The sequence below is a fragment of the Podarcis pityusensis genome, assembly GCF_964106645.2.
Source record: "Podarcis pityusensis genome assembly, chromosome: 6".
NCBI lineage: Eukaryota > Metazoa > Chordata > Lepidosauria > Squamata > Lacertidae > Podarcis > Podarcis pityusensis.
The window spans coordinates 73,640,243-73,651,317 of NC_138030.1; the positions used below are offsets into that span (position 1 = coordinate 73,640,243).

Genomic DNA, 11,075 nt, shown 5'->3' on the forward strand with positions numbered 1-11,075 from the left:
CTTGGCTGTTAAAAATTGGTAGGGATGGGACAGCTGGCTGGGCCAGGGAGGTGATTAATGCCTTCTTGTGAAAGGGAGTAGTCCCTGCCTGCTTGAAGGAGGCAGTAGTAAAACCACTCCTTGAGAAACCCTCCCTGGATTTGGAAAATCTAAGTAATTACTGGCCAGTTGCCAATCTCTTTTTCTTGGGCCGGTCCTCTTGGAGGAAACTGATTTTCTAGATCCATTTCAATTGGAGTTTAGGCCTGGTTTTGGCACAGAAACTGCTTCGATCTTCCTGTATGCTGACCTATGTATCCTTGTTAATTCTCCTTGACCTCTCAGCAGCTTCAACAGCATCGACTATGGTATCCTTCTGGAGTGGATGTCCAAGTTAGGGGTGGGTGGCACCACTTTGTAATGATTCAGGTCCTAACTGGATGGTCATTTCTAGAGGGTGATGCTTGGGGAGTGCTCTTCAGACCCATGGAGCCTTCAATGTGGGGTCCCTCAAGGTTCAATTTTAACACTTATAACAACTACATGAAATTGCTGAGTGGGGTCATCTGAAGTTTTGGAGTAAGTTGTCAGCAATATGCTGATGACACACTTCTTCTTTACATCTGCTGGTGTGGCAGTGGACTGTTGTGTTGCCTTGATAATGGACTGGAAGAGAGCCAACAAAATGAAGTTCAATCCTGATAAGACTGAGGCACCGTTTGTGGGTGGTTCCCTAGACCGGATGAATGGGAGTTTGTTTGTTCTTGATGAGGTTACACTCCCTCTGAATCAGTGAGTATGTAGCTTGGGGGTAATTCGGGGTCCATTGCTATGACTTGAGGCTCAGGTGCCCTCAGTGACACAGAGTGTCTTCCATCAGTTTCAGCTGGTAGCCTAGCTGTGCCCCCATCTGGACAGGGATAGCCTAACTTCTGTTGTCTGTGCTCTGGTAACATCTAGGTTAGATTACTGCAGCATGTTATACAAGGGCTGCCTCTGAAGATGGTTCAGAAACTTCACCGGCCAGGTTGCTCACTTGGCCAAAATTGTTTGAGCATATAACACCAATCCTGGCCTGAATACACTAGCTTCCAATTGGTTTCCAGGCCCAATTCAAAGTGCTGGTTTTGACCTATAAAGCCTTAAATGACTCAGGACCACAATACCTCAGGGATCGCCTCTCCCCATATGAACCACCCCAGACCTTGTGACTATCATCTGAGGCCCTTCTTCATGTTCCTCCTCCATGAGAGGCTGGCAACCCAAGAACAGGCCTTCTCTGTGGTGGTTCCCTGCCTGTGAAATGCTCTCCCCCAGGGAGGTTAGGGGCTAGGTTAGATAAGTGAAGTACATGGATGTGTGATAAAAAGCACAGTATTTCCTCCACAGTTATTCTGATACAGATTTATACATAACACACATACATACATGTGACTGTCAAAGAGTCCTGCTGGATCAGGCCAGTATCCCGTTCTCACAACAACCAACAAAATTTATACAGGAAGTCCATAGGCAGGACATGACTGCAACAGTATTCTTCTCACTTGTGCTCTCAAAGAACTAGTACATAACCAAAGGCAGATGAACATGCGTAAAACTAGTACATCTGGCTGTTTCTGTATTAGCCTCTCTAACAAGATTAACACTTTCTAAAGCACATTTTCTGCCTTTTAACATTGTGTTTTATCTTGCAGCTGGCATGAAGCTGCAGCCTTTCAGTGCAATATCTTTCTGTAAACTGCATAGAGGCTTTCCTAAAATCAAGTGGCATATAAATTGTTGTTGAATTTATATATATAATATAGATTCAAACTGTTGAACTGTGGAGGTGAGAAACCAGCCGGGTACATCTGAAATCTGGAAAAACGGTACAAAATTCATTGCGCAAACTCAAAAAATTCAAGTTACATAGGGAGGACCCCAGAACCACTGAGGAGCCCCGGAACCACCAGATTAAGCAAAAAACGCTCCAAAAACAGCAGGGACTGGGAAGGAGTGAGTGGGAGGGAGGAGAAGCGGAAGAGTGGAGAAAGCTTGGGCAAGCAAGAGCCGCAAATGGCCAACCAGGGGCGCTAACATTAATAAAATATTGGGGGAGGGGGGAGAAGTAAATCCCTGCTTCACACAATCACAAGACTTGGCACACATACCCCATTTGAATGGCAATGCCCATCTACTTTTGGGTCAGTGGCCCGCTCAAATATTTTATGGGGGGGGGGCGCACAAAGGGTCCTGAGGCCCCTAGGAGTTGGCTCCTATGTTACTACCTCCATCTCTCCATTACAACGCCTGGTAGGCTGGCATAGGAGCCAACTGCTGGGGGGGTCTTCGCTCCCCCCCCCCTATATATCTATGAGGGCGCCAGCCCCCCCTCGCCCCCCAAGTTTTTGGGCATTGCCATGCCAACAGTGTGGCAACAGCTCGTGCCATGGGATCGATTATGCGGGACAGGGCTTACCCGCCCCACCCCCATCCAAAAATCAATTATTTTATTCAAGTTGGCACCCGCGCAGGTAGGCTTGTTAAGGGGCAAACTCCAACGGAGCTGGGTGGGAAGGAAAAGGGTGGTGGGCTCGTTGAGCGGCGACAGACCTAACCCGCGTTCGTAATCGCGTGTTCCCTTGCTTCCCGTGGGAACGGCGCCCCGCGCGCCTCCCTCTCCTCCCGCCCAGGTGCGCCGCCCCCGCCTCGCGCACCTGCCGGCCTCGCTCCCTCCCCTCCGGCGCTGCGGCCGGCGCCGCCTTCCTCCTCCTCCTCCTCCTCCGCCCGCCGCAGCCCCTTCTCCTGACCCCGCTCTCCGGCCCACCCCGGACTCACCTGGCTGTAATAGGGCTTCCTGAGCCAGGCCCCCGCGAAGAGCCTCCTCGCCATGGTAAAGGATGGCACATCCCCGCAGCGGGCCGCGGCGGAGTCCCCGGAGGAGGGCGGCGAGAGAGGCGCCCGCTCTCCCCTGCGTCCGCCCGGCGCTGAGGGGGCCGAGGGGGCCGCCGGCCTTCTTCTGTCACCGCCGACGAGGCAACGAAACGTGCCCGAGTCCGGTGGGGGGGAGGGAGGGGGCGGGGGAGAGGGGAGGCGGCAACGGCTCTCCCGACCCCGCCCCGCTTGGCAACTGTCAGAAGGCGGGCGGCGCGAGGGAAGAGGGCGGCTTTTCCTCCTCAGCCTTCGAGGGACCTGAGGGACACTAGGAGGCGCCGCTTCTGCCGCCGACACCCGCCCGGTGGCGCCTCCTCTTTTCTCTCCCCCTCAGCGTCGGAGCGGGGGCGGGGAGGCTTCCGGTTGCGGAGGGCGGCGACGTGGCGCGCAGCCCCGAATCTCCCTTGCCGGGCAGCCGCATCGCCCTCGAGTGCGGAACTGGCCCTGGGTGGGAGGGTGATAGGAGCCAAGTCCTGGGGGCTCCGGTCCTTTCAGCACCCAGACCCCCAATAAAATATTTGATTTCCCCACCCTGCAGTTGATGAGCATTGCCATTCAAATAATAGTATGCATTTAAGCGATGGGACTTACCTGCCCCCCCCAAATATTTTGTTCCAGTTGGCACCCCTATTGTGTCCTAAGTTTAGGAACCCTTGCCCATTCCTCGCCTAGCTAGAATTGATGCTTTTGAATTATGGTGCTGGAGGAGACTCTTGAGAGTCCCGTGGACTGCAAGAAGATCAAACCTATCCATTCTGAAGGAAATCAGCCCTGAGTGCTCACTGGAAGGACAGATCGTGAAGCTGAGACTCCAGTACTTTGGCCACATCATGAGAAGAGAAGACTCCCTGGAAAAGACCCTGATGTTGGGAAAGATGGAGGGCACAAGGAGAAGGGGACGACAGAGGACGAGATGGTTGGATAGTGTTCTCGAAGCTACCAGCATGAGTTTGACCAAACTGCGGGAGGCAGGAGTGCCTGGTGTGCTCTGGTCCATGGGGTCATGAAAAGTCGGACACGACTAAATGACTAAACAACAACAACGTTGCTGGTGGTGAAGCGGTGTTTCCTGGCTTGGACTACAGCAATGCGCTCTACGTGGGTCTACCTTTGAAGGTGACCCGGAAACACCAACTAATCCAGAATGCAGCAGCTAGACTGGTGACTGGGAGTGGCCGCCCAGACCATATAACACCGGTCCTGAAAGACCTACATTGGCTCCCAGGATGTTTCCGAGCACAATTCAAAGTGTTGGTGCTCACCTTTAGAGCCTTAAACGGCCTCGGCCCAGTATACCTGAAGGAGCATCTCTACCCTCACCATTCAGCCCGGACACTGAGGTCCAGCACCGAGGGCCTTCTGGCAGTTCCCTCACGGCGGTGGGAAGTGAAACCACAGGGAACCAGGCAGAGGGCCTTCTCGGTAGTGGCGCCCGCCCTGTGGAGCGCCCTCCCGCCAGATGTCAAAGAAATAAACTGACTTTCAGAAGACATCTGAAAGCAGCCCTGTTTAGGAACGTTTTTAATGTTTGATGTTCTATTAATACTGTTGGGAGCCACCCAGAGTGGCTGGGGAAACCCAGCCAGATGGGCGGGGTATAAATAATAATAATAATAATAATAGTAGTAGTAGTAGTAGTAGTAATAATTAGAGAAGGTTGCCCCTGGGCATGTTTAGAATGCTCTGCATTTCCCCCCAGCTGCGCAAGCACACACACACAGAGCTATGCATATAGGGAGAACTTTACCATAATAAGGGACATCAGGAGAGTCAGGCCAATGGTCCATCTAGCCCAGTTGGTCATTCTCCCCATGACCAACCAGATACCCCATGTGAGCAGGACCTTAGCCTAAGAGCACTCTTTCCTCCTGCTGTTTTCCCCCCAGCCACTGGTATACAGAAGCATGCTGTCTCTGTGGAGGCAGAGCAAAGCCATCATGGCCAGTAAGTAGCCATGGTTAGCCTTATCCTCCATAAATTCGTCCAAGCCCCTTTTAAAGCCATCCAAGTCGGTGCCTGCCGCTTGCCTCTTACGGGAGGGAAAGAGTTCCATAGTTCTCAGGTAACTTCCTTCTTAAAAGGAAGCCCATCTTCTCAGCACATAGTTAAAGTATGGGATTTGCTACTGCAAGATGTCTCGAAGGCTGCCAGCTTGGATAGTTTTAGAAGGGGATTAGAGAAATTCCTGGAGGATAAGGCTACAGAGGACTACTAGTCACAATGGCCATTTATGGCATCAAGGATCAGAGGGAATATGCTGGGAAGCAGTTGCTGGGAAACAGGAGGAAGAGAGGGCTATTGCCCTCATGTTTGGTTTGTGGGTTTCTCACAGGTCTCCAGTTGACCACTGTGGAGCTGCATGCTGGACTGCATGGGCCTTTGGTTCTGATCCATGCTCTTATTGTTCTTCTGTTCTTATTGCTCATACTTTCCCAACAGGCCACAGCCAAGTACATGAGTCCTGATCATTTCTAGGAGTGCAGTGCAAACAAGCGGTGTGTGTTGAAGACTGGACACCCATGTCACGCAAACCAATTTCATCAGAGGATTTAGATTTAATATTAAATTATAATGGAAAAAGTCCTTCAGCAGCAGTGGTGGGTTTATGATCCATCGGGTCCTGTGCACAGCCCTTTTAGGGAGTTGAAAATATGATGGAGTTAATAACATGTTGCTATTAAATGGTATTTTTTGTTTCTAATTAATAATATATGTATATAGAGAGAAAAGAAAACACTTCTATTCACTTGAAAATGAACTTTATTTAAAGGAACAATATGGATGAAAATTCAATGATTTACATAAAATATTTATAGATATAAAATTTATACATGTTTTCTTCTACACTTCCTTTGCACAAAATTGTCAATTAACTTGTCATATTTTACATCTTGCTATGCAGAACTTTCAATTGCTAAAATTGCTAAACTCATTAAATGCTCTTGAGATATAGCAGAATGTAAGTAATTTTTGACTCTTTTAAGGGTGTTGAATGATCTTTTATCAGTTGCATTCATATCTGATGAAAGAGGATTAGGCTACAAAGCGATGTCGCTAATGTAAGGAACCTTTCTAAAATATATGCTGTCTTCTGTTTTGACTGGAGTACATTTTTCATCACTTAGTTGCATTTTCCACACCATCTTTACCTTCAAAAGTGACTGAATCTGTCACATCTTTTGTGGGAAGTTGAGGTCCAGTGTTTCACTTGTTTTTACATCTTCAATACCTGCTGCTGCTACAGCTTGATCCTTCCATTGTCTCTGATGCATCATGACCCTGAAGAGCAAGTTTTCAAAAAGGCAATGAACGTATCTGTTCTTCTTCATGCTCTTATCTTTATTCTTTTTCTGCTTTTCACTTCCAGATGTATAATTGTGTTTCATATTATACTTTCGGGTAATACCACGCAATGAGCCTGTGGAAGAGAGTAGGAGTTTTAAATTAGGTCTACAGATCTTCTGGTGGGCTGTTTTGTTTCAATAGTTTAAAAAACACAATACAAGACTCTTGCCAATTGACTTAGAAATAAAATGTCAGGTAATATTCTATCCAATCAAAGCATGATAACAGCCTAAGGGGTTTAAATCGAGCAGGGGGTGATGGGATTCAAAATTATGAGCCATAGAAATAAATGTTATGACCATGCAATGAGTATTTCTGCCTCCCAACGAGTATGCTCTGTTCTTATTTAATAAAATGATTCTGCGGCAGTAACTTCAGTCTGAAATATAAACTTATTGGTTTGTTGCCAATGCTAATCCTACTCAGAGTAGCTCCGTTGAAATTAATGAACATGACAAACTTAGGTCATCCATTTCCATGGGGGTTGCTCGAGTAGGACTTCTAGTCATTGCTGGTCAGCCACATAATACACAAAATCACTGCTAATTCTTTTACCAAAACGCCAAGGGGAAAAATCCAGAAGCAAGTGGCTCTAGCACCAACAGATAGCAAATTTAGATTCTTACACTGTGGAGGGTTGGACCAATGACCTTTGGGGGTCCCATCCGACTTGATGATTCTATAATCATCACTGTAATGTTAAGAGAATTCAACCAGTTTTCCGTTTCACCAAAGTCTGGAGCAGTTCCAGCCCAGGTTTTACCAAAAAAAGGTTGCAAGGCACACATCATCAACTGGTATCTTCTCACTGTGTACACTAAAAAACAGTGTACAGTGTAACAGTGTACACTAAAAAAACACGGGGATCCCTTAGCTGCATCTTACTGATGTTTTTACTGCTTCTTATAAAGGGGCACGATCTTACTGTTGATTTAAAATTGTTGCTTTTAAAGTCTTTACGACTGGCTTTGTATGCCAGTTTGTTGGGGATACTTGTCCTGAAACGCAGAATATATATTTTTAGAATAAATACAATGAAACAAACTAGTAAAACCCTAATACTCCACTATTAAGTGGCTTCCGTGGTTCTATGTTGGCCTCTGATTTGCCTTTATTTGAATTCACTGGGCGACACTGCTGGGCATCTGTCATCCATGCTTTCAAAGTGACTCTGATGCAAATCCTAAATAGCTGCATTCTTTTCAAAGCAGATGTGGGCTTTGCTTTCACTCCAGCAATTCTCCATTAATAATAGACATTAGGATGATTAGTCACAATGCACGACAGAGAAAAACAACACGAGGTTTACTGATGGGTGAATAAAATTACACTTCTATCCTCGTATGTGTCACAGCACAAGCCTCTTACATCACCAGTAAATACAATTGAGCAGGCAGTTCATGACAGGCTTTATGTAACCGCAAGTGAATTAGCAGTGGTTTCACACCTCATTTGTAAAATGTTACTTCTGTGTCAAAGGAGAATGGTGCGCTCTGGTAAATTTAAGGCAGCGGTCCTATGCACACTTATCTGGGATTAAGGATGCAATTCTGTAGTGGAGATTCACTGAGCGACCTTAGGAAGCAGCAAAAGTGCAGCTTTGTTGGCAGAGATGAAGCTACACCAGTGGAATAACGCTTCCACCTGCAGAATGGATTAGTGGTTTTTAGTACTGCCGCTTCAGTCTATCATGCCAAGTGATTGAGCTGATGTGATGGAATGGAACGTTCATCAACATTTCAACTACACAGGGACTATACTGTCAGAAAGTTCACTGTGAATGGAGAGTTGTCAGTTTGGCTGGGGCAGAAGCCTCACACGAACTCTAGAAATGAGAATAGGTTTGTGAAAATGAGTGAAGACAGGAAGGAAGGAAGGAAGGAAGGAAGGAAGGAAGGAAGGAAGGGGGCAAGAGAACCCATAAGCAAGGTGGATGGAGGAAGGTTGCAAGAGCAGATGATAACCCTATTGGCTCTGCGTGCACGCAAACAACGCAGGCAAGGAGGGAGCATCAGCAGCAGCCCATTGAATGCAACTGTGGAGGTGCAATAAATAAAAGGTTGAGAAGCAGTACAGTACCACCCATATCCCCCACTAACATGCAGAGCATCACAACAGTGAAATATATGTCTTGATTAAATGGCAAAATAAAATTGTTGTCTATTTTCTGGGGAGGAAGAGGTATTCAAGAAAGCAATGACTCTGACCCCATCATCAAGGGATAGAGGGCATGGACTAAGGGGAGATGTACCCCTCTGAATCACGCTTTGCCATCCCTGCTTCCTTGAGCGTTCCAGCACCGCAGGAACCCAAGAGGTCACAATTCCTTGAGAATCCCACTTGGAGGCCATAATACGGGAGTGTGGAACATTTTGGCCTTCCAGAAGTTGCTGAATTACAACTCCTATCGACCTGGCAAGAATGGCCAGTGTCAAAGGATGAAGGGAGTTTAAGTTCAGCATTGCAGGGAGAGTTGGACTAGATGTTCCTCTAGGTCCCTTCCAACTCTATGGTTCTATGAACGGGAAGGCCAAAGGTTCCCTACTCCTGCCATAACACAACCTCAGTGCCCCACCCCCACCAGCCACTTACCCATCAAGAGTGGGACCCGCTGCTCAAAGGAAGCTGCAGTCCTGTTTAAGGCTCATTCTGGATTTGTTAGTTGTCAAAGTAATATTCAAGTATAAGCTTAGCTTCTTTCTCTCTGGAAGGTCGATCTCTGTTTTGCCTGATGCTGCTGAATTAGGCACTGACTTTGCTCCTACATTTGGGAACAGGATTAGTGCTGGTGTCCATTGACTTGGCCCCTAGCATACGCCCCTCCTCGGACAAGTTGGGATCATTGCTTGGGACAAGAACAGATGGTGCACATTTGCTTAGAGAGGCAAGTGTAACATCCCCATAAATTCAGTATCTTTGGGTTAATGTGCCCGGAGAATAGAATGTAATCTGATGCCCATTTATTTGTGAGTAAACTGGATGTGACTTACTCCTTAATAAACATGCATAGGACTGGACTGCAAGGTACACTTGGTAGCTCAGTCAGTAGTGCACAAGATTCTTAATCTCAGGGTTCTGGGTTCAAGACCCTCATTGGGCAAAAGATTCCTGCATTGCAGGGGGTTGGACTAGGTGACTTGTGTGGTCCCATGCAACTCTACAGTTCTATGCAATCCTCTGCAATCTTACCTTGAAGCAAGCCCGTTGAACAGAGAGGGGTTTAATTCTGAGTAAATGTGTACAGTATAGGATCAAAATGCCAGGACTGTGGTGGTGTTTCATTGCATAAAGTATTTTTAAAAAAATAAAAAATTAAACAGCCAGTGTGACTGATTTTCATTAAGATATGTTGTTACTTGGATAAAAGCTGACTTCTACAGTATATAGCTATTGTCCTTGTGGAAAAATGCTCTCTTAAACAAATTCTAGAATTTGAGTAGCACTGTGAAGTCAGAATGCCAAAGATTCTGCTGAGTGTACAGTGTCCTACATTGATTAGGAACACTGAGCGCTAGAATTCCTCAGGAGCAAAGCCACTGTAAATTATGCAAAACGACTAGCAACGTAGTAAAAATATTCTGCTTTGGTAAGAGCAAAAAAGTGTTGCCGTTGAGGATGTTCTTTTCCTATATCAGCAAGTCCAGATGGGCTTCTTTTTTTGTTCCTCATGTTTTCTTCTAGCATATTCGCAGAAGTCTGAGCACAGAGTGGGATGTTGCGCAGCACAGCAGAAAGAAAACGGTTCAAAATGTTTGTTTATGTACATTTCCTTTTGTACCCTGCAATGAACATTGCAATAGATTACAGCGGTTCAGAACCACACGCATGACCATCTCTCTAAAAAGCACATGCAAAAAAGAAGCGAGAATAAAAATGCCATCTAATCCCAGTAGACTAAAATCTCAGTTAAACAGAATGGATTGACCCAACGGGTGGGTAAAACACTTTTTGTCTTGGATGATATTTTGAATCCAGGTGACAAACTGAACCTTTCAAAACTGCATTGACTTTTTGGTTTCTTAGAATCGCCGAACAATGCTGAGTGCCATGCTGATTTTACTGTACTGAAAAAGAGAAAGGAAGTATGCAGATTTATTTTATTATTTATTTTAAACACTATTTATGGGGCATATTACCAAAACTGGGCCAATAATGAAATGTGTGAAGGAACTGGGGGTGAAGAGACAGAAAGGGGAAGGAAGAGGTATAGGTTCTGAAGTCAGAAAGGTGATTCAAAGATAATGAATGATAACAGTCCCATAATAGTGGAACTCAGATCCAAAGTGTGCGATCAACAGCCTTATATAACCAATATGCTTAAGTCAAATTAATGCATGAAGGAGTTAATACCACAGAATAAGCTGTCCTGCCAGGATTGGCTATATTCACTTCCCCTCACCTTGGGAGGATGTGGTAATCAGGCCTTTCCTCTCCTTCAGTCTACCTGAGAAGCTCAGTGTGCGAAGAGGTTTGAGCCAGTTGCTGCAGGTCAACCATATGGCTCTCACAAGCCACTCTTGCATTCTAGGAATGCTTAGCTCTTTGTAACTAAGCCAAGTTTTACCACCTACACAGCTTTTCTGAAGCACAGGAAACTGACTTTTCAAAAGTTTGTAAGTAAACCACTTTTTAACTTACCTAACATGTGGTCTTTTTCCTATGCTGTGTTTGATATTATACATACAGCCTTCCTTCCTTCCTTCCTCCCTTCCTCCCTTCCTTCCTTTCTCCAACACAAAGGATAGGGCACAGAGTCCTCATAAGCTTAAAGCTAATACCATCTCTTACAGTGACAATCCTCGTCATTATATACTTTACATGGCTGTCTATTTGTATAT

General features: G+C 46.1%; 1 protein-coding gene and 1 long non-coding RNA gene across 4 annotated transcripts in view; one reads left to right on the forward strand and one right to left on the reverse strand.

Moving 5' to 3' along the window:
- The window catches only part of DIPK1A (divergent protein kinase domain 1A), a 23,320-nt gene extending 17,688 nt beyond the window's left edge, over positions 1–5,632 (reverse strand). Inside the window, exon 1 of one of the 3 annotated variants that reach the window (XM_081008743.1) lies at positions 4,927–5,632. Coding sequence is in view for 1 of the 3 variants with exons in the window: in XM_081008741.1 (XP_080864867.1) it covers positions 2,797–2,850 (54 nt within the window). In the remaining 2 variants the exon portion in view is untranslated. Of the gene's footprint in view, positions 1–2,796; positions 3,007–4,919 lie in introns of those variants that run through there. The other 2 variants (XM_081008742.1, XM_081008741.1) reach the window with 2 other exon arrangements.
- A 4,121-nt stretch (positions 5,633–9,753) lies between these two features.
- Positions 9,754–10,126, forward strand: LOC308478819. Its single transcript, XR_013987311.1, has 2 exons — positions 9,754–9,823; positions 9,919–10,126. It is a non-coding gene; the product is annotated as an uncharacterized lncRNA (long non-coding RNA).
- Positions 10,127–11,075: the final 949 nt, after the last annotated feature.